Below are 23,762 nucleotides of genomic sequence, written 5' to 3'. Positions count from 1 at the left end.
TTGCATATTCTACCTGTGGGCTCCTCTCACAATCTAACAACGTGCTGTTAATTTTGATTCAAAATGGTTGTCTACATGTTCCTGTGTCTCAGCCCTGAGATGAGCTGATAAAGTTACTGCACAGTAATTAAAAATATCAGATGAAAAATAAGAGACGTATTATAATTAATATGTTCAACTTGCCAAGAATTCTACGTTTGATTTGGATATTACTTTAGTTTTTGGTAGGAAGGGCAACAAGTGCACAGGTGTATTTTGCATTTCGCATTTGTAACACTAAAACATGAAACTAACCATTTAATATTGAGTATACTGAGCACTCTTATCTTAAATACTTCTGATATTTTAATTGAGGATTTTAATGTAGGACTTGTTGTTTTTAACTAAATAAGTGATCTGAGGAATTCTTCATCCACTGGTGATTGAACATATCTAAGAGATTTGGCTAGAAAGAGTGAATGCTTGCAGTAACATTATACAGCTTGTCAGTCAGTCGGGACCACCTGCCAAGTACCCTGCCTGAAAACTATCAGGCCCACTTGTTTTAAGCACTTATACTACATTTAAAGGTTTATGAATTTGACAGCATGGACAGTGTGTTAATCAGGGCTTGATGAATATATTTATATCCCATATTGTAGCACTCATGATGTACAACCCCTCCCTCCACTCAAGCATACGATCATGTGGTGTTGAACATCCAGTGAAAAAAAAAACAGTATATGAGTAAATCTTCACAATACTAAATAGCGTACTTTAAAGCCAATTTCAGACTTTAAACTCAGTTTTTTAGAGAATTACACACAACACACACAGAAAAATCACAATAGTTTGAAAGAAATGAAAATGGTTAGATGGTTAGAAATGGCTGGCTTCTAAAAATTTCTGCCATGATTGATTCTCTAAAACGATGTTATTGTTTAGTCTTAAAGTTAAAGTTAAATTCTAAGTTTAGGCTGACATGTTAAAGTGCGTCAAAAATGTCCTAGGGTCACAATACATCTGCAGTTATGTCATTCATAAACTGTGTCAGGCAGAATAAGCTGCTTTCAAAGCCTTTGGCACCATGTTAAAAAAAAAAAAAAAGACTTCAAATACTTTTTGGCACACATCTAGAGGTCCCCCTTGTGGTTAAAATATCATGCATTAGAGAGTCCACAGTCAGCCAGTCCAAAAACCCAAGGAACTATGCCAGTCCTGCCATTACACCCTTTCTCCCCCAGCATTATGGCAGGCTCTCTGTGCAGTCTGTGCCATCTCCCTCAAGAGAAGACTTATCAGACAGTCAAGGAGCGCGGCAAGTGGAATAGCAAAACGGAGTTCATCCTTTCTGTGGCTGGTGCTATTATTGGACTTGGAAATGTGTGGAGATTTCCCTACCTTTGCTACAAGAATGGTGGGGGTGAGTATTTCTAACAATTATTCTCTCAGGTTAGGATTTTTGCCCCAACCCCAGCCGTGTCCTGCACACAAACATTTACAAAGTGTGTAAACTAGGGAGATGTTTACTAAATTTTTAGGATATTCTTTTAAAGACCCAATTTTTAGACATGTGTTCTACTTGGGAATTCATCTCTAAACCAAACTTATTAACAATTTACAGTTAGGTAGTACAAATAAGAGTAACAAAAACGATCACGAAGTGTATAAAGAAGTCATAGTAAAATATTGAAAAGCACATTAGTGCAAATTTTTGCATCCCCCTTGATCCATTATTAAAATGAATCATTCATTGTTGGTTAAATACCAATTGCATTAGGTGGCAATGCATTAAATGTTATTTGTTGTAAACAAATAAATGAGGACCTCTTTTTATTATTTAGTGGTGATTACTGTATGACTCAGATGAGTGAAAAGCAGTACTGGAAATTCAGGAGGTGGATGTATATGTGTATGTATATATGTATATATATATATATATATATATATGTGTGTGTGTGTGTGTGTGTGTGTGTGTGTATATATATATGTATATATATGTATATACGTATATATATATATATATAATTGAAAATGATGCATTATTTTAAGACCCTTTAAACCTTAACAGTTTTCCAAAAACTGTTTTTGACTCCATCCTACTCTGACCTCTATCCAAAGCCCCTAAGCTGCAATTCACTGTGAACTGTATCTGTGATGGAGCTGTTAAGTTGCATTCACTGTTTTACCATTTTATCACACTTGCAGGTGCATTCTTCATTCCTTACCTGCTCTTCCTGGGGACATGCGGCATCCCTCTGGTCATTCTGGAGACAGCACTGGGCCAGTACACCAGTCTGGGGGGAATCATGTGCTGGAGGAAGGTCTGCCCCTTGTTTGAAGGTATGGTACAGCTTATCTGTCAAGACTGTGATGTATTTAACAAAATTTAGCAAATAGGGTAGGAAGACAGAGAAAAGGCAATGTTTATATTTTTATTTCTAGGCATGGGATACGCTGGCCAAATCATCCTTTTTTATGGCTCCATCAGCTACATTGTGATTTTAGCCTGGGCTTTTCTCTACTTTTTCTCTTCCTTCTCCGGGGAGTTGCCGTGGGCCAACTGTAATAATCCATGGAATACAGGTAGATCGTGTTTGTTAAGTTTATTTTAATAGCATCCTAATAAAGAACATTTGCATTACAAACTATTTATTAAATGTTCCCATACTGCGCACAAAAACATATTATGATTACTATATATGTATTGATGAAGTGAATTAAGGTAAGGTGTTCATGTTTGGTTTTACCTTTATTAACAATACTTTAATATATTTCAGATGCTTGTGTGGTATTAAACAACTATAATAACACTGCTAATTGGACCTCATCTGCGAATGCTTCATTGTCTGTGATAGAGTTTTGGCAGTAAGTATACAATTTGATTTAATTTCAGTGAATTATCACTGCATAACTAGATAAATAAAGACCTACGCTGTTTGAAAGGGTGAATGAAAATAGACATAAATGAGAATCTAAATCAGAAAACAATGGTTTGGTATTTTGGGCTGAAGAGACTTTTTGTTTGTTTGTTTTTGTTTTTCCTTAAGAAGATATCACATACTAGTTCAATCACATGAAAGTGCCGTGTGGTATGGGGAGCAATTGTAAAGCCCCTATTCCATAATCCACCCGCTGGTGTTTTCTCATAGTTTCCCAGATTGGACATCACCTCAGGATGTGTTGGGTGTGTACAAACTATGTGATTCATGGACATGTAGTTAGATTTTGTTGCACATGTCATAGCAGGACAGATTTTAATCCTTTCCTGCCAATTTTGTTATGTAGTTTGCTGCTCTCATGTAACTCCTAACTCCACCTCACATATCCCCGAGCAGAGGTATGTTAAGAATAAGGGTGGGTGTGCAGGGATTACCAGCATTTAAGTTTCACAACATTTAAGGAATCCACAGAGGTCACACAATCTGTTCAGAAAAACACAAACTAACCAAAAATTACACATATTATTGGAAACAATAACACAAAAGCATTTTGATTAGATGCACTTTACTTCATTTCCAGAAGTTTTCCCTCTGCTTAAGCATGTTTTTTTTTTCAGACACCTCATTAGATAACTTAAACTCTTCTTATGTTAATAATTTCATGCCCTCAGTATGGTTGTATGATGTGTGAGGATTAAACTGCTGTGTATTAAAAATATAAAACATCCCTCACTTCAGCCAAAGTTCAATATTTAAGGTTAAAAAACAGATTTACTGGTTATATTGCTATAGTACATTACTTACTTACTATAGTACAAATACTCTTTTGAGGTGTCTTATATGTTGTAAATGTGCTTTGTTTTCCATCTTCTATCTTCTATCTAATGGTAATGGATGTGTTTACATACTGGCATGGCGCCAAGATCAAGTTAAAAGACTCACTCAACTCCATTTTTTTGCTCAATTAGACATCTTGACATGTTCAGACAGTGTCTCCAACGATCCCCTTAATATTTTGGGTTCAGCCTTTAATTTACACTTAGCACACACTCCTGGCATAACTACGCTGAACTTCACCTTCAAAGAAGCTCTAATCAGCCAGAATCATTGAAAACACCTGTGCACTAAAGGTGTGAAGATCCTTAACCTGCACAAGCTCAAGCATGTGTCATGAATAGTTATGAATAGTTTGCTAAGCTTCAACGTCACTATTTCTTGCATGATATACTTTCTCACTTGTAAGTCAGAGATGTACAGTAACTAATACTGTTAGTCAAAATGGCTGTATTGTATAAGGCCCTGGTGCAGGATATGTGCACTGTTGTTTTTTAGCCCTCTCACACTTTCATAAGTGAAACAAAACTCATAATGCCTAGGATATCATTAATTACACAGACAAACTAGCACAACTTTCTTTTCAGGAATTGACTGTAACATTGTGAACAAGTTTAAGCCTGAATATCTTTTTCCAAACAAGTGTCTTATACCAAAACTGTAGTAAGGACAAAGTCTGTTATCTGGCCTGTTATCTGCAGACACAGACACACAATCTTTAAGATCGAACAGTATGACATCAAACATTACATTAACCCTAATGAGTTATTACAAAATGGAGTTTTGCAGTCACTGAGAAATTATTCGTATATATTTCAGTAAATTTTATGACACATTTCCTATCGTTTTCTTTCTTTTACAGGCGACGGGTTTTAAATATATCCACTGGCATAGAAGCCTTGGGAAATGTACAGGGGGACCTAGCTTTGTGCCTTCTTCTGGCCTGGACCATCTGCTACTTCTGTGTGTGGAAAGGAGTGAGATCCACGGGAAAGGTAATGTGACAGTAAATCTGTCACCATGTCAAATTTATTTCAATTTTTTAAGTATATAACAAAATAAATCTGATCTGCATATTTCTCTTGCAACATTTATTGTTCAGCTGATGTTGGTGACGTTTTTTCTTCTACTGTATTAGAAAGATATCTGCAGGTACAAGTGTTGTTGAATCCTGTTAAAATATGACACAATTAATTTGTGGGCTGAACCTAAACATTATATGACCTTTTGCAATAACATACAACATACACTTAATAACGTTTTTCCCCCAAAGCACAGATTGTCTCTCTTGTGTGCACATTTCCTCTCTAGTGTAAATTCAGAGCCGTATCAAATACACAAAGTCTCTTAAAAAATGTATAAATTAACAACACCATCAATAGTTATCTTGACTTCTACTTTTTGACATCTGCTAATTATTAGAGTATTTAGATCACTGAATAAAGATTTGCTTTCCTGCAGGGTGAGCATGGGCTAGCAAATCAATTCCCTATTAAATAAGAAGGCAGTTTTGCACTCTGGTTACCTCGGACCTGCAGCGACATGAAGTCAATTCTTACCTGCCACTCTCTTTCAGGCCCAGAGCGTGTAAGTATTAATGATAGTGACAGATGTTTTTCCCCATGGTGTGAAAAGTGGCTCCAGGCCAACATACTGATCTGTTCAGGGTTCAGCGGATGAGCAGAACTAGCATGAAGACAATGAACCAAAGATGCTGACTGACAAAGAATCCTGTGAGAGAAATATTTGCAGTGCACCCTGGGTTTCTGTGCCACATAGCTACCATACTGTAGAGGGCTAAAATGATACATTGTGGTTCTTTAATGACACTTTCTCACCCTGCCTTGCTTTCAATTTTCAGTTGAATATTAGTATTGAACTCATTCTGGATCCAATTGTGAAAATCCTAAATCACACATAAAGTGATTTGTTGTGATTCTGGCAGCTGTGTCAGGACCGTGCAGAAGAAGTGGAAAAAAGTGTGGAAGTGTGGAAAAAGTGTCATTGTTGACAGTGTATGGTTGTGGAATACTGTTGAAATCCACCACAACAATAACATAGTCATTTGCAGCATCACATTTCCAAAGTCGAGAATTCTATAACAATGTTTCTGCTCAAATGTAGGCTACCTACTTCACAGCCACATTCCCCTTCATCATGGTAGCAGTGCTCTTTCTCAGAGGAATGACCCTTCCTGGAGCCTTCCATGGTATCAAGTATTACTTATATCCCAATCCCGCCCGGCTAGCTGACCCACAGGTACAGTATCTTTCAGTACGTGATCAAATTTGCATTGAATCACAGTTTTGACATTTTTCATTTGTTTCTAGGTTTGGATGGATGCTGGTACCCAAATATTTTATTCCTATGCTGTATGCTTGGGATGCCTGACTACACTTGGGAGCTACAACAAGTACAACAACAACTGCTACAGGTCAGTACCTCATGAGCTAATGGACATCCAAGTTCCAATCTCTCTGCAGTCATGTGAATGGCAGCTACACAAAGGTTTTTCACTTATATGAATAAAGAGCTTTATGTAAAATTTGATCGTGATGTCGACCTTTGCGATATTTGCATCTATGATTATTCACATCAATTTAATGTCATTTTAATTTAGTTGTTTACATTTTAAAATCAGTGAGCTTAAATGTACAGGACTCATAAGAATTAGTATTTTAAAAGTCCTTGACGTGTGTAACCAAGAGAGATATACTGACACGGTGCATTGTTTCTGATTTGCAGAGACTCCTTTTATATTTGCTTGTTGAACAGTGGGACCAGCTTCATATCTGGCTTTGCAATCTTCTCAGTTTTGGGTTACATGTCTCAAAAACAAGGTGTTGACATTTCTGCAGTTGCTGAGTCAGGTACACATCTGTGTCTTTATTCAGTTCAGTTCTAATAGTTGCTTTATCTTTCAAGGGGCATTTAAACTCACAGAATGTATTACACTCTTAAATTAAATCTGCATATTTTATTTTGATCATACAACAAAAATGTCAAAACAACTGGATTGCTTGCATTGGTTAATGTTTGATATTTTCATAGGAACACCTTTTTTTGTCATGCATAAGTTCAGGCATAAAAATCCGAGATCAATAATTTACCGCCTGTTGGCATCTCTCTGCAGGCCCTGGCCTTGTGTTCATAGTCTACCCACAAGCTGTGACCCTTCTGCCATGGCCTCAAGTCTGGTCTGTGTGTTTCTTCAGCATGATCATCTTGTTAGGAATAGATAGTCAGGTCAGCATTTTGTTATTACTCTTCCTAAAAAGTTTCAAAAAGTTTCAGATGTTGTTACCTCATCTCCACACTAACCCGTGTTTCTCTTCTTCTCCAGTTTGTTGGACTTGAAAGCATCATGACCTCAATAACAGACTTGTGCCCGTCCCACATCCGAACAGGCTACCGCAGAGAGCTTTTGCTGCTGCTGCTCTGCGCTCTTTCCTATGCATTTGGCCTGTTAATGGTGTCAGAGGTGAGCCGGAAGAAGTAAAATCATTTGGTCATCATGTGCAAACTTGATCAATTAGTACCGTACATGTTATGAAAAGTGTGAACACATCTTTTTTTACTTTTTTCTACTTAAGAACATTATCACTTTGTGTTGTTGACTTAAGCACCAAAAAGATTAACATCCAGATCAATGTCTTGCCTGTTAAATTTTAGGGTGGTGCATACATTCTGCAGATCTTTGATCACTATGTGTGCAGTGGTCCTACTCTTCTTCTGATGGCAATCTTCCAGTCAGTGACTATTGGATGGATTTATGGTAAGTTACAATTGTCAGTGGCTTCAGAAAACTGTGTTTAGTGTAATTCCACCTTTTGTATTAAGTGTTAATTACATTAAAAGAAGCTAAATTGAGTTTCTAAAAGATGTCTTGGTTGGCTTCAGTTTTTCTGCTGACAATTTGTTCATACAAATGCAAACAGCTCAGAAATATTTTGGAATATTTCTGAGAAAACAGAATTACATCTTTTACAAACACTTTGCTTTGTCTTTTTTAAATTGAAGAAACAAGAACAAGAAAAGGTATCAAGTAAATGTAACACATGAAAGATTTTAGTTTTCCCTTTGAATACTGTGCAGCTACAGTGGCGCCTGCACAGCTCCAAAGTTCCAGGTGGAGCCCATTTGTTTGCAACCTTTTTGGTTGTATAGATTCCAGTGTAATACTAACCCATGTAATTCAGTGGAACAGTTTTTTGTTAACCACTTTCTGTTGTATCACTCTGACATAAAACAATGCCCCTAGAGTTTAATAAAAATAATAATATATGCAAAAACCATCCTGCCAGAAGCTTCTGCCACCCCATGTCCACCACTGAGCAGGGCCAGAGCTGATGAGAAGTGTTTGTGTCTGTCTCAGGTGCTGACCGCTTCAGTAAAAACATTGAGGACATGACTGGGCACAAACCTCTATTACTGATCAAGTACTGCTGGCTGTATGTCACCCCTCTCATTTGCAGTGTAAGTGTAGCAGCATGTATATATATATATATATATTGTTTTGCGTTTTGTTCCCACAGTGTTTATTTTTGATTAATTGTTTCCCTCTAAAGGGAACACTTGTGTATCTGATGGTAAGATACACCCCCCTGAGGTTCAACAACACCTATGTGTATCCTTGGTGGGCTTACTGGATTGGCTGGTTTCTGGCCTTGTCATCTCTTGCTATGATACCAGTCACCATGATCTGCAAACTGGCCAAAAGAAAAGGGACGTTTTGGCAGGTTAGTGGTGTTGTTATGAATAACTTAACATTTAACATTTACATTTGCATTTAAAAATTGATAAGGTACCTTTTTTGTCTGTGCATATGCTGCAGGTGTTCTTGTTTAATATTCTGTAATTATGTCATCTTGTAGCGTCTCAAAGCAAGCTCACAACCTGCAGATGACCGGCAGATGTCAGTGGAAATGGCAAGTCAGTGTTCCACTACACATCCCTGATGGTGGAAAAAACAGCAACATTCAATAAAATCCTACAGTAGAGTAAAGTAAATAGCAATTTTTGGTGATTTGTTTTTAAGGTGAGGTGAATTATTGCTATTACTGATTGACTACATTGAGTTGCACTCTCTTTCCTATTGTCTACATTTAAAATACCTCAAAGCCTGAAGCACAACAATGTTGTTTCTGTGCATTTTAGCCCATTCTCATACATTGCTGACTACAGACAGGGCATTGGTTTCAAAAGCTAAGCAAGTCACTGTTCACATCATATGCTAATAAATAATATTACACAATGAACATTTTAACAAAATAAATAGTGTGTCCTGAAGTAAAAAAGTAAGCCATCAGTTTAGTTTTGAAATAGGGGGCCTGATGGATCAATAGTAGATCATTGGTCACAGGTTTGAATCTCACCCCACCAGGTGTGGCTCCCTCCTGACCAGCTGTTATTGAAAATTTCCAGCTGTTATTGAAACTGATGTAGATAAAAGTCTCTCTGTATTCTGAAATCAAATCACAGGGCAAATAAAAATTGAAAAAATTGACAAAAATAATCCTTAATAATCCTTGAAATTGTTTTGACTCAATAAGGTAATATGTTAAAGGGTATTCTAACACTGTCTGTCCCAGTGCCTCTGTTATTGAGACAGATGGTTTAGAAAATCAAAAACAACAGCTAGGACAGCTATTGTTTATCTTACCTTCTCCGCTTTGAAGACAAGAAACTTGGAAACATTGTTATGGAAAAGCTGCATTTTAATCAATAACTTGATCCCTGAAATTGCCCGTTTCATATGAAATTTATAATATCTGTTTTTTGCATAACTAAGCATGTTGACTGCTTACCACTTAAGACTGTTTATTGGGGACTTGAATTTTTATGTTTAAAGTAAGACTAGAAAAAAATGTTTTTGTATTGTAAATGTTTTAAATATTTAGACCTGTACTGTCACTTAGTTAGAAATAAGGACTGAAAACACAGAGAAACCCCATGAAACCTTGTGAAACTTGTTTTTACAGTTTAGTTTTTCTTGTGCCAGAAGGCAGATTCTGTTATCTTCAGGTGGGGACAGGCTACAGTAGCTACATGTCTATCCAAGTTTATTCCATGTGAATAGTAAAGTTCATGGTTACATATGGTTTCACTGTGACTGGCATTGACCTATTAAGGGGGAATGATTGAGTAATGCTTTTACTAAGGTAATATTTTAGACATCCAGTGTATATTTTACCTATTGTTGACATATTTTATAACACAAATTAAGCCAAATAATTATGACTCCACCTTAAAATACAAATCTTGCAGTGCCTTAAACAGTACTTTTTTTACTTTCTAGATATTTACTTACTTTGCTACTATATTTACGTGTTTTATATAACTTTGTCTCTATATAAGATACATGCCAAGCTTGTCCAGTTTTGTTATGCATTTGAGTGGTCAATAATGATTACTAGGCCTCAATAACTGCTAGGAATCAGCACATTTAAATTCACCAACTTACCCAAGTACTGTATTTGAGTACAGTTGTGAGCTACTTGTGCTGTAGTTGAGTGTTTTTGTTTCTTTGTAGTTACATATTTTATAGATAGACAGTACTAGATTTAAGAAAGAAATGTCTCACATCATTACAAAACGTTCTATCAAAGCAATGTAACTTGGTTTAGTAAAACAGTTTTGAAATAAAGTGATCCAAACTTAAAATTAAACCTAACTTTTCAGTTAGTACACATGTTCTGTGATAGTGATTAAAATGGTCTAGGAGCATATATTTTAAAAACTTAAAATAAAAAATACCAGGACTTTGTCAAAACGCAATACTTTGATCTGGAAGGTGACCAACAAGGGGCATTGCAACAAAAATTTCTAATAATGCTTAATAATACTAAATAAAGTACTGAAAATGTTAGAATAAATTAAGTCTACAGAGGTCTATTTAGCACGGCAACTGTGTCTGAGCTGTGTAAATATCGGTTGTGTAAACTCTCTGCACAAACTACATCGACTAGTCACATGAACACCACCTAATGGTCAACAGATGTCAGGACACAGTGCATTGCAGCTTGCAGAGTGCGTGGCTGCATATTCACAGACTGGTCCTGATGCCCATGCTGATCCCTGTTCAACTCAATATCAAAACCTCCAGGTAGCATCTTGAGGTTCTGCTATTGAATCAGTACTGTGACATCTTCATTTTAGTGTCCAGTGATAAGTGGATGTGAATATGTTTATTTCTTAAAATTAAAGTTTTCAACTAATAAGTAGGTGGATGTTAGCCAGTTAAATCAAGTTTCAACTGGCTAGCTGTGTTGTATTATTGCAAAAAATTAAACATTCCCAAGATTTACAAATTTAATACAAATTTATTTAAAAAAAAATTAAAGAACTTTTGCTTAATTGGGTACATTAGCTCTGATAATTTTTATGTCGTCAACTGGACGATCTTGGCTGTTTGTCTCCACCATCCCAATTCGGTTCAGCACCCCCATCCCTTGGTATACTCTTCCAAAAATACTGTGTTTGCCATCCAACCACTGGGTGGGTCCTAGAGTTAGGAAGAACTGGCTTCCATTGGTGTCTGGTCCTGCATTGGCCATTGCCAGAATACCAGCACCTAAAAGACACAAATTCAATTACAGCTGTTTCTAACTATCAAGTATAATGTTCATAGTAAAACTTAAAGCAAAAGTTATACTAAAAGTTATGCCTATCCAAAGTTATATCTGTCCATTTTTAAATAAAAAAATACTTAAAGCAAAAACACAACTAATTCATTGTATCGTAACATAACATCCACATTAATAAATATTCCATCCATCCATCCATTATCGTCCGCTTATCCTGAGTCAGGTCACAGTATTAAATAATATTTCAATGTGAATAGGTTCATTATGTGCACCTTAGTGAAACTAACACAGCTTCATACAAAAAAATAACATTAGGACTTAGTACTGATGCACATGCTAATTTGTTTAATATGTTCAATGTGGATTTATCCAGCTACGATTACCTGTGAATTTCAGTTCTGGGTTCAGTTCATCTTCAAACTCTTTACCGTATATGGAGGCACCACCACGACCTATTGGTAAAACAAAATCACAAAACGCAAGAATTGAACAAGACAACTAATAATTGTTTTAATTGTCAACTAACCTACCAATATTTTCTCTAATTACTTTGTTGATAAAATGTTAAAATAGTTAAAAAGTATATACTACAACATCCTGAAGTTCAGCATGAGGTTGACTGATATTTGGAGTTCAACAGGTTTGTATCAAGATTTGTGCAGGCTGTTCGCAAGTTGTTTGCAAATCTTTTCACATTTCTTGTTAGACCAGAAAGAATATTTCTCAAGTTGTTGCCACAAATTTGAAAGATCACTTGTCTAAAGTAATATTGCATGTTAGTACTAGTGTATAGTACTGATGATTGGGAATAATGAACTAATGCAACCGCAAGGGGGCACAAGCCAGTGTCTTCTTGTGCCAGTCCCAAGTCTGGATAAATGCAGAGGGTTGTGGCAGGAAGGGCATCCGACGTAAAACACATGCCAAATCAAACATGCGAACCGTGACAAAGACTTCCATACCGGATCGGTCGGGGCCCAGGTTAACAACGACCGCCACCGGTGCTGTTGACCTACAGGGTACCGGTGGAAATTGGACTACTGTTGGTCGAAGACGAAGAAGAAGAGGAGGAAGGTTTGTTCGTAGGCAGAGAGAGAAGAGGAAAGCTAAGAATGTAGGACTGACAGTAGGGACTTTGAATGTTGGTACTATGACAGGGAAGGCTAGGGAGTTGATCGACATGATGCAGAGAAGGAAGGTGGACATACTGTGTGTCCAAGAGACCAGGTGGAAAGGTAGCAAGGCTAGAAGCTTAGGAGCAGGGTTCAAGTTGTTCTACCATGGGTCAGATAGGAAGAGAAATGGAGTAGGAGTTATACTGAAAGAGGATTTTGTGAGGAATATTCTAGAGGTGAAAAGAGTATCAGACAGGTTGATGAGTCTGAAGCTGGAAGTTGAAGGGGTGATGTTCAATGTTGTGAGTGGTTATGCCCCACAGGTAGGATGCGAGTTAGAAGAGAAGGAGAAATTCTGGAGTGAGTTAGATGAAGTGATGCAGAGCATCCCCAGAAGTTAGAGAGTGGTCATAGGTGCAGATTTCAATGGGCATGTAGGTGAAGGGAACAGAAGTGATGAGACTGTTATGGGCAGGTTTGGTGTTCAGGACAGGAATGCAGAAGGTCAGATGGTGGTTGACTTTGCAAAGAGGATGGAAATGGCTGTAGTGAACACTTTCCTCCAGAAGAGGAAGGAACATAGGGTGACGTACAAGAGCGGAGGTAGAAGCACTCAGGTAGACTACATCTTGTGTAGACGCTGTAATCTGAAAAGAGATCAGTGACTGTAAAGCATTGGTAGGGGCGAGTGTAGCCAGACAACACAGGATGGTGGTGTGTAAAATGATGCTGGTGGTGAGGAAGATGAAGAGGACTAAGGCAGAGCAGAGGAGGAAGTGGTGGAAGTTGAAAAAGGAAGAATGTTGTGTAGTTTTCAGGGAGGAGCTGAGGCAGAATCTGGGTGGTTTGGAGGTGCTTCCAGATGACTGGACTACTACAGCTAATTTGATCAGGGAGACAGGTAGGAGGGTACTTGGTGTGTCATCTGGAAAGAGGAAAGCAGACAAGGAGACTTGGTGGTGGAACGAGGAAGTTCAGGAGTGTATACAGGGTAGGAGGTTAGCTAAGAAGAAGTAGGACACTGAGAGGACTGAAGAGAGTAGACAGGAGAACAGGGAGATACAGCGTAAGGTAAGGTTGAGGTGGCAAAGGCCAAACAAAGAGCATATGAGGACTTGTATGCTAAGTTGGACACTAAAGAGGGAGAGGTGGATTTGTACAGGTTGGCCAGACAAAGAGATAGAGATGGGAAGGATGTGCAGCAGGTTAGGGTGATTAAAGATAAGGATGGAAATGTATTGACAGGTGCCAGGAGTGTGATGGGAAGATGGAAGGAGTACTTTGAAGAGTTGATGAACGAGGAAAATGAAAGGGAACGAAGAGTAGAAGAGGTGACTGGTGTGGAGCAGGAAGTAGCAAAGATTAGTAAGAGTGAAGTGAGGAGGGCGTTGAAGAGGATGAAGAGCAGAAAGGCAGTTGGTCCCGATGACATACCTGTGGAGGTTTGGAAGTGTCTAGGAGAGGTGGCAGTAGAGTTTCTGACTAGTTTGTTTAACAAGATCTTGGAGAGTGAGAGGATGCCAGAGGACTGGAGGAAAAGTGTACTGGTACCAATTTTTAAGAACAAGGGAGATGTGCAGAGCTGTGGCAATTACAGAGGAATAAAGCTGATGAGCCACACAATGAAGTTGTGGGAAAGAGTAGTGGAAGCTTGGCTAAGGGCAGAGGTGAGCATTTGTGAGCAGCAATATGGTTTCATGCCTAGAAAGAGTACAACAGAGTTGCATTGTGTCTTCGTAGATTTAGAGAAAGCGTATGACAGTGTGCTGAGAGAGGAGCTGTGGTATTGTATGAGGAAGTCTGGAGCGGCAGAGAAGTATGTTAGAGTGGTGCAGGACATGTATGAGAGCTGTAAGACCGTGGTGAAGTGTGCTGTAGGTGTGACAGAGGAATACAAGGTGGAGGTGGGTCTGCATCAAGGATCGGCTCTGAGCCCCTTCTTGTTTGCTCTGGTGATAGAAAGGCTGACAGATGAGGTTAGACAGGAATCTCCATGGACTATGATGTTTGCAGATGACATTGTGATTTGTAGTGAGAGCAGGGAGCAGGTGGAGGAAAATCTAGAGAGGTGGAGGTCTGCTCTGGAAAACAGAGGAATGAAGCTTAGCCGCAGAAAGACAGAATACATGTGTGTCAATGAGAAGGACCCAGGTTGAACAGTGAGGTTACAGGGAGCAGAGGTGAAGAAGGTGCAGGACTTTAAGTACTTAGGGTCAACGGTTCAGAGCAACGGTGAGTGTGGAAAAGAGGTGAAGAGGCGATTGCAGGCGGGTTGGAACGGGTGGAGAAAAGTGTCAGGTGTGTTGTGTGATAAAAGAATATCAGCAAGAATGAAAGGAAAGATCTTCAAGACGGTGGTGAGACCAGCGATGTTGTTCGGCTTAGAGACAGTGGCACTGAAGAAAAGACAGGAGGCAGAGCTGGAGATAGCAGAGCTTAAGATGTTGAGGTTCTCTTTGGGAGTGACGAGGATGGACAGGATCAGGAATGAGTACATCAGAGGGACAGCTCAAGTTAGATGTTTTGGAGATAAAGTCAGAGAGGCCAGATTGAGGTGGTGTGGACATGTTCAGAGAAGACATTGTGAATATATCGGTAGAAGGATGCTGAGGTTGGAGCTGCCAGGCAGGAGGTCTAGAGGAAGACCAAAGAGGAGATTTATGGATGTAGTGAGGGAGGACATGAAGTTAGTTGGTGTGAGTGAAGAGGATGCAGAGGACAGAGTTAGATGGAGGCACATGATTCGCTGGGGCGACCCCTGAAAGGGAACAGCCAAAAGGAAAAGAAGATTGGGAATGATGAACTATCCACATAATTTGGTTATATTGTGTATATTTGTTATAAACCCACCTGTCCCTGTAGGATCTCCTCCCTGCACCATGAAGTCTTTGATTATCCGGTGAAACTTTGTGTTGTTGTAGTAGCCTCTTCGGGCCAGCTCTGCAAAGTTCTTGCAGGTCCTTGGTGCGTGGTTCCAGTACAGCTCCACAACTACAGTCCCCATCCTGCAAAACAAAACGTTCATACTAAAATGACCCCTGATAGAACTTCATCATCAGCATGGTGCCAAGACAGATAATTCTAAATTCTAAACTAATTCCGAAATAAATTCTTGATTTGGCAAAGGTAAAAGCAAAAAACTGCTCACTTTACTGAGAGCTAGCTAAGCTAGCTGTTTTAGCATGCATTGTTATCATAAAAAACTTACGTCGTATCCAAAGCCACTGTGGGCGGCTGCCATGTGTCTGGAGGTATCCCTGACATTATCCCTTCAAACAGTAACCTTCAGTTGCTTCTACAAAAACGTGTTGAAATTAAAACTTAAGTGATTTATTAGCGTAGCGCACTAATTCAATACGGCACAGGATGACTTTCTTCTTCTGTGGTCGCCGGTCAAGTCAGTCAGTATTGGCTGCCCCTTAGACTGCCCTCTACTGGAAACACGGCATTAGCGCTCCACAAACTGCTCACTGTTTTTTTTTTTTGGCTTAACAAATGCGAAGCAGAGAAACGGGGTCAGAACATCGAAGAGGACCCAATGATGATGATGATGATGATGATGATGACGATGATGATGATAATAATAATAATAATTCAGTTGCAACCACACCAAAATTAATATGGCTTTCTAGTATTCATTGTTATTGTGATAACATGATTCAGGATTCTTGCTGGTTATTAATGGTGCAATGTGAAGATGAGGTACAAAACTTAAATTTGCACCTGCAACAGAGGTGCATACAATATATTTCAGTCTGCTGTACCTGGAAACTAAAACAAAACTGTTATAGATTGTTCATTAGCAGACATTTTAAAAGTTATAATTTATAGAGCTATAATCACAATTAATAGGTGGCTATATGGCTAACTGGACAGCAAACTGATCAACTAAAACTGAAAATAATAGCCTGTAGGTAAAAGCACCAATGTGACTGTGATTTGCAACTGTCATAAAAAACATGAAAAATGTTTTATGTGAGCTGTATGTTATATGAGCGGATTCAAAGAGCAACAGTTCTTGTTTTGTCTAACCAATAGTCCTCTCAAACACATAAAAAATTCCAGTTCCTGGTGTGACCACTCAGCAAGTCATTCAAACTACAATTGTTTGTTTCAAAACATATGATCATCAAACAGCTTAAAGCAGTTAAAAAAGCTAGATCTTTACCAACTCCAATAATAAAGCTATGAACACATCACACAATACATCATTCATTACATACAATAGCGTATTTATGAAATGGGCCATTCTATATAAAGATTGCTTCTACTTTGGTAGTTCTCTGAGCAAATACCTTTGCACTTTTAATTAATCCACTAGCTGAATTCCTAGATTTGGCAAATCCCCAGTGCCATACTTCCGCTACTGATGTTGCTCACCTCTCACGCACAGTAGGATTGTGGTGTAGTTCACATGAAAACCTGTGGGGGCAACGTGATGAACGCAATGTGTCGAGCCTGCGAAAAAAGTATAAGTAGAAGAAGAAATTCTTCTTCTTTGATTCTTCATTCCTGCGCGGGGATTCGTCGACTTTGACTGCGGTTATTAGCGAGGTAGAATTACCAGTTGGTTGTGTCTCAATAATTTAGATTCATTAGACTTGCTTGTTTTCTTTTTGGGTCTAGTCTGTAGGCTTGCTAGCGTCCTGCTTTACGTGTAACGTCTCTTCTGCGTTCAGTTAGCTGGCGGTAGTTGTTGATGGGCATCCACACATGCAGTTTACACTGTGTTTGGAATTTGGGTGGCGTAGATGTTTTAGAAGCTGTACACATCTGTCTGTCACGCATTTCTCTGAATCCTTTTTTAATCCAGTTAAATAATGTGGGGGCAAGATGATGAACGAGTTTAACCTTGCATTGACAGATGCCGCAATTTAAGCACCCTAATTGCCATGTGATTAGGGAGGGATGAGGGAGCCTTATCCAATTAGGGTGGTTGCATGCCTGCATAGCACTCCTAAGCTTATAGCTGGGTCAGGATATTTTTGGGAGTGAGCTCCAAGAAGGAAGGAGGTGCTCCATACATATTAACGTATTTGACATTTGCATAAATTATTCCTTGTTATTTCTTTTTGTCTCGAACCAAACATCACAGTAATAACTTAAAACATTAGTCTTCAGGTCCTGCACCATGTCCATTGTCAAGATCCATGCCAGAGAGATCTTTGATTCTCGTGGAAACCCTACTGTAGAGGTCGACCTTTATACTGACAAAGGTAGGGGTCAGTGCATGATTTCTATCAGTATGACCTCAACCATTAAATATAATGGATTATTTGAACAAAAAAACGTTTTGATCATGTGCAAACATCAAAATTCCTCTAACTGCATTAACCTAAATTCCTAAAATCCAAAGTGGTTGGGTTTTTTTTTTTTGTTTTTTTTTTTGGAGAGACATTTTTATCAGCACTTTTTTGTGTGTTTCATCGCTGTTGGCTAGTGATTCTAAGGTTTTCCTTATGTTTTGATGTATGTTTCTCAGGCTTGTTTCGGGCTGCGGTACCAAGTGGTGCATCTACTGGTATCTATGAAGCCTTGGAGCTCAGAGACAATGACAAGACTCGCTATCTTGGGAAAGGTTTGTACAACCTTTTGCATTTCTGTAAGGTGGTGAATTGTTAGGTGTGGTGCTGGTATTTCCTAAAGATGTTGAAGCAGAAAGAAAAGGCAAAAGGTATTTTATACTCCTGTTTTATCTTCATGTGTGTCATCTTTACTCTCCTCTGCTCTCTTTTTCTATAACAGATCTGAAAGGGTTAGTGAGTTTTCATTGCCTGTCAATTTTATTTAAAACTTTGAGAGAATAAATATTTGCTGTACAAGTTTATTACATTGGGTTCAGCAGACATGGGGTGCATGGTAAATTGTTAAGTATGCTCTCTCAAATATTAATTTGTATTTGGGTTGATTTTATGTTCAATAAAACTGTTGAAATGCTGCAATGTGAGTAAATGAAATGGGGGGGGGGGGGGGGGGGGGTGAAACTTGATAAATTAAACATTTATACTCCAGCATGTGTCTGTTTGCCAACAAGTATATATTTACTAACTAGAACTTGCATGGTTTGCTAAAGTTATGGTTTTTATGTGTGAAGATTGTATTCATTTGGGAGTTGAGTCATGGAAAGTGAAATGAAGTAGGCTTTTCAGATCAAGTTTCAGCACGGCCATTTAAAATCTTAAATGCTTTTTCAAAAGACATTTTTGATCACTTTTGGTATGATGCCAAATATACCAAGTGTTCTTCAATAACTGTATTGATTTCATTTAGGTTATCGAAGTCTTAAAGTAGCAAGAAACAAGTTTCCATGACTTCACTTCTAGATATGGTTTAATATTAGTCTTGCAATATTTACCCAGAATAAGAAAAATTACTAATGTGTGTCACAGGAGTCTCGCAGGCTGTTGAACACATAAATTCAACTATTGGACCTGCACTTATTGGCCAAGTAAGGAAGTTACCCTCCCATAGTAATTTGTGGTAATGAATGTTTTCATTATTTTTGTAATGTTAATAATTTTATCTTAATTTCTTTTCAGGGTGTATCTGTGGTTGAACAAGAGGCAATTGACCAGATTATGATTGACATGGATGGCACAGAGAACAAATGTATGTAATAGCAGTGATACTGTTATTTCAAAGCAACCATTTAAAGTGAAGTTTAGCCTTGTATTTAGACATTGAATTTGTTTGTGTTTTTGTCTAGGCTATAATTATGAGAAACTGGGTCAGAAAAACTTTTTACTGCAGTTTCAAGTTTAATTTCAGTCTGAGATACTGGGAATTTTTAACGGTTGTATTATCCACTGCAACATAATTACTGCAAAGCCATTAATTTAAAGTAGTGATCTGAACTAAATTAAAAATCACCTTAAATGCAATAGATTAAATTCAGCTAAATTGTTGACATATAAATTTAAAAAATGTTTAATACAGATTATTGTCATCATATGTTGAAAAACAGGGTTGTTTGTGTAACATGTTAAGGAATTGTTCTAAATATAATACAGGAGACCACAAAAGGAGGTAAGTCAGCTAATGAAATAATACATTATAGACACCAGGTGTAACATCTTTAAATAATTTGTGAAATCTTTCAAGTCAGAAGAAATAATTTTTCCCATTATTAAACCTGATGTTGAAGCATTACAAGTCTTGGACTACTGTTCTTTAAAATGTTTCTCGTAAGAGGCTTAAAATAAATTAGACATTTCTTTTTTCCAAACAGCCAAATTTGGAGCAAATGCTATCCTGGGTGTGTCTTTGGCTGTTTGCAAGGCTGGTGCAGCAGAGAAAGGAGTCCCCCTGTATCGTCATATTGCTGACCTGGCAGGAAATGCTGATGTTATCTTGCCAGTGCCAGTAAGGATCTGTATTTTAAACTACATGCATTAATTACTTCACCTTGTAGTTTATCAGTTGCAAACAGCTATCATTTCTGCCCTCTACCAGGCCTTCAATGTCATCAATGGTGGCTCTCATGCTGGTAATAAACTTGCCATGCAGGAGTTCATGATCCTTCCTGTTGGTGCAAGCACCTTCAAAGAAGCCATGCGGATTGGAGCCGAGGTCTACCACAATCTTAAAAATGTCATCAAGAAGAAATATGGACAAGATGCAACTAATGTGGGCGATGAAGGTGGCTTTGCTCCAAATATCCTGGAAAACCAGGAAGGTAAACATCATGGCTAATGATGTATTAACTTTGTGAGAGAAACTGCATTAAAAAGGTTTGACTTTTCCTTCATAACACAAAAGCAGTGGAAAATGATTTACAGTTTTCTGAATATCGACTTCTGTATTGCTGACTGTTTGAGAGTTTGACATTGAGTGTGTTTACATGCATTTAAATAACCAAGCTGATGTCGGCTTTCTTGGGAAAGCTGGTTTCTGAAATTGGGGCAGGGGGTTAGGGAAACCTGGTTTCCCATGGTAGAAGGCTAATTTTACTTCTATGTGTACACTTAACCAGGTTTCTGATTGTCTTTCACCAACTGCACATGTACGTAACTAAAAGCAACAGACAGAAACAGAGCTGAATCGAAGGAGAGATGCTGCCTCAATTATAAAACACAATCTGCCGAACATTTGACAGACAATTTAACACAAAGTGCTTTGTAGAAGTCTAAATGAATTCCTTTCCTTACCCCCCCCACACAACACACACACACCACCCCTCCTTTCTTTTTTCCCTTTCTCTCCCTCTGCTGCAACACAAACGCGCGCACACACAGGAAAAGTTAGAAGCAGAATTTTCACTATACAGTCAATAGCAGTGTGCCAGGGTTCCAAAATAAGTCGGAGGTCAACGAGAAATCAAACTACGTTTCTGCTGCATGTATAAGTGAATTTCGGGTATTTCTAAGTTTAAGTGCGTGTATACACCATTCCCTGATTACCCGAGACAGTTGTTTTGTTTTTTGTTTTTTACCCCTGTTAATTCCACGTAAAAGCACTTAATGTGACTTCAGTTTGGGCCAATGCATTTTAGCGAATGGGGGGAAAACTATTTCTGTATTACTATAGTAATACTAAATACTTGATGATGTGAACTTTCTTTCATATTTACACTGCAACCAAATCTCCATTGTTGAATTAAGGTGAATTAAACACATTTCAGCACAGTTTTCAACAGTTACACTAAGATACCTTTTAGTTAAATTGGTTTGCATTATACTGTAGAAGGTTTTTTCTTTTTTATATTTCTGATCTCTGTAGATTGACGTTATAAGTAATAGATCCTTGTTTATGGTCAAACTCTGCAGCTCTGGAGTTACTAAAGGAAGCCATTGCCAAAGCAGGATACACAGAAGAGGTTGTTATTGGCATGGATGTGGCAGCGTCTGAATTCTACAGGGAAGGAAAATACGACCTGGACTTCAAGTCTCCTGACGACCCGAGCCGCTACATCACTCCTGATGAGCTGGCAGATCTCTACAAGACCTTTGTGAAGGATTATCCAGGTATCCCTAAGTGACTTTCTCTTTTTATTCATTTTTCAGTATGAAGAAAGCAGAACAGTGCCTTGGAAGGCTAATGAAGAGAGGATATCAAGTTGTGCAACTGTAACTGAAAGCGGGTCAGACAAATGTGTGTGGTTGTCACATAGCTAGTTTATGTGGTACCGGCAAAAAAGGATATGTAGTTTTCACAGCCTAAAAAAGTGACAGTGGGATATTGTTGCACACAGGTTTGTTATAGCGGTGTAAGTTTGACATTTCAGTGCTAAATTGAACTTTTATAGGCTGACTCTACTTTGAAAAGGATGCATTGTGACTGTGACGGACTGACTATCATAGATACCAGTATAATTGTCGTTTATGACAACTTGGGTCTGATTTTTGTAGTTGTGGTGATGTATTTCTCTAATAAATAAACGTTAACATCTGAGATCTAGAAATTGAACAACTTCAAGAAAAGAAGTCTTACCAAACATGGCCAATGCTGTAAGACCCTCACACATTTTCGAAACAAGACCCCAGGTCAGCCACACTTATTTAACATTTTTACACAGAATTATTGCTCAGTCTGTCCATCAAACATCCATTTTACGGATACTCTGAACTTAATTGTAGCAATGTCATTGTGATTGCCATCTGATTTTTTTTTTTTTTTTTTTTTTTTTTTTTTGGTTTGGTTGTTTTGTTTTTTTGTTTTCTTTTCTTTTGTTTTTTGTTTGGTTTTTTTGTTTTTGTTTCATGCAATCTGTCATCCTCCTGACGGGAAACATAGGAATAGTGTGTGAAATAAAGTGGAACAAACCTCCACTGCTGGTAATTTTGAAGTTTTGGTATGTGCCTCAAGGCCACTGGAGTATCCTTAAATAAAATGTTTTTATAACTAATAAAAAGAGAGCCTTTAAAATGAGATTATGTAAAATGAGGCTTTTGCAACTTCAGTTTTAATACATGGTATTTTTAAGTTTTAATTTTATTATTTGTTTGAACCACAGCTGAATGTGTCCATGAAGATTTCACTTTAAGCCACACTGATTGGTTTACATGTACATTGAGGAAAATCTGCATATTTACCCTTCACAGTGGTTTCTATCGAGGATCCCTTTGACCAGGACGACTGGGCGGCCTGGACCAACTTCACTGGAAGCACAGACATCCAGGTTGTTGGGGATGACCTGACAGTGACCAACCCCAGTCGCATCAGCAAGGCTGTGGAGGAAAAGACCTGCAACTGTCTGCTGCTAAAAGTCAACCAGATTGGCACAGTTACTGAATCTGTGAGAGCGTAAGTCAACATTAAAAACTTGAATTAACTGCAATTAAATTATAGATCTACCCACTGAGGACCAAGCTTGGTGTCAGACTTCTGAATTGTCACCTACTGTACATCTCCAATTTGTTTTAATGGTCTCTGTAATTTTTGTGATTATTATCACAAGATAACGAACATGGAAATCAGTCTGAACTTAATATGATTTTCAAGGAATATCTGATTGGAGTTGATGACATCCCAGCAAAAATATAAAAAATTTTATTTTCTTGTTATAGCTGTAAGATGGCGCAGGAGAATGGCTGGGGTGTGATGGTCAGCCATCGCTCTGGTGAAACTGAGGACACCTTTATAGCTGACTTGGTGGTTGGATTATGCACCGGACAGGTAAAATCAGGAAAGATTAAGGATTAGCGTTCAAGGTTTTAATTTATTTATTTTTTAATAAAATGAATTTTTTTTTTTGCCCAAGAATGCAGTTACTCTTTTCTCCAGCACACAGTTATTTAATCAATTTCATGGTTTAACGCTTTGTTGTGCTGTTGTCTTCCATACAGAAAACCCATAAAGAGTTGAATTTATTGCAGGGCTATGTTTCATTCAATTAAGTATTTAAATTGAAATGGCAACTAAGTGTATAGTGTACAGAGGAAGGATTATAAGAAACTAAGAAAAAGCAATTTTAACTTTTATCTAACATCTTGGCTGTTAAAGATAATAACGTTTGATTAGTTTTTTCATAAGTGTGAATAAAGCCAACTAATAGAAATGGTAGCAGAAGCAATATTAAATCTCTTGCATTACAATGATCTGACAAATAATGCTGGTGTTATTTACAGTTGTCTTAAACCATTTTGTGAAATGTTTCAGATCAAGACCGGGGCCCCCTGTCGCTCGGAGCGTTTGGCCAAGTATAACCAGATTCTTAGGTGTGTCCTTTTTCTTTTATTTCTTATTTTATTTAGAAAACACCACTAGGCCAGACTTGTTGTATGTATTATACATATGATATTGTTTGGTTAAATAAATTTTTCTTTGTTTTTCTAATTAAATTATAATGTAATTAATTACACAAGCAA

General features: G+C 37.9%; 3 protein-coding genes across 5 annotated transcripts in view; 2 read left to right on the top strand and 1 right to left on the bottom strand.

Annotated features, from left to right (window-relative positions):
- The first annotated feature begins 1,161 nt into the window (after positions 1–1,161).
- On the top strand, positions 1,162–9,856 carry slc6a11a (solute carrier family 6 member 11a). The gene is made up of 14 exons (XM_067505577.1): positions 1,162–1,402; positions 2,188–2,322; positions 2,425–2,565; positions 2,760–2,847; positions 4,618–4,750; positions 5,880–6,014; positions 6,086–6,189; positions 6,501–6,625; positions 6,889–7,001; positions 7,099–7,236; positions 7,428–7,530; positions 8,131–8,231; positions 8,324–8,494; positions 8,630–9,856. The coding sequence occupies exons 1-14, from the start codon at positions 1,189–1,191 to the stop codon at positions 8,711–8,713; spliced, it is 1,785 nt and encodes a 594-aa protein (XP_067361678.1). The 5' UTR covers positions 1,162–1,188; the 3' UTR covers positions 8,714–9,856.
- A 1,196-nt stretch (positions 9,857–11,052) lies between these two features.
- On the bottom strand, positions 11,053–15,862 carry ppil1 (peptidylprolyl isomerase (cyclophilin)-like 1). The gene is made up of 4 exons (XM_067505578.1): positions 15,665–15,862; positions 15,307–15,461; positions 11,725–11,793; positions 11,053–11,328 (listed from the first exon to the last, which is right to left on the bottom strand). Exons 1-4 carry the CDS (start codon positions 15,718–15,720, stop codon positions 11,108–11,110), a joined length of 501 nt encoding a protein of 166 aa, XP_067361679.1. The 5' UTR covers positions 15,721–15,862; the 3' UTR covers positions 11,053–11,107.
- Positions 15,863–16,907: 1,045 nt separating this feature from the next.
- eno1b (enolase 1b, (alpha)) overlaps positions 16,908–23,762 on the top strand; it is a 7,190-nt gene continuing 335 nt past the window's right edge. Inside the window, exons 1-11 of one of the 3 annotated variants that reach the window (XM_067505649.1) lie at positions 16,908–17,010; positions 17,571–17,672; positions 17,939–18,034; positions 18,846–18,904; positions 18,996–19,065; positions 19,685–19,818; positions 19,909–20,131; positions 21,222–21,419; positions 22,497–22,698; positions 22,962–23,070; positions 23,554–23,612. In XM_067505649.1, coding sequence (XP_067361750.1) covers positions 17,588–17,672; positions 17,939–18,034; positions 18,846–18,904; positions 18,996–19,065; positions 19,685–19,818; positions 19,909–20,131; positions 21,222–21,419; positions 22,497–22,698; positions 22,962–23,070; positions 23,554–23,612 — 1,235 coding nt within the window. In that variant the 5' untranslated portion in view covers positions 16,908–17,010; positions 17,571–17,587. The other 2 variants (XM_067505652.1, XM_067505651.1) reach the window with 2 other exon arrangements.

The sequence above is a fragment of the Channa argus genome, chromosome 5, assembly GCF_033026475.1.
Source record: "Channa argus isolate prfri chromosome 5, Channa argus male v1.0, whole genome shotgun sequence".
In the NCBI taxonomy this organism is placed as follows: Eukaryota; Metazoa; Chordata; class Actinopteri; order Anabantiformes; family Channidae; genus Channa; species Channa argus.
The sequence above is the reverse complement of the archived record's forward strand: the minus strand, read 5'-3'. Positions and strand labels throughout refer to the sequence as shown.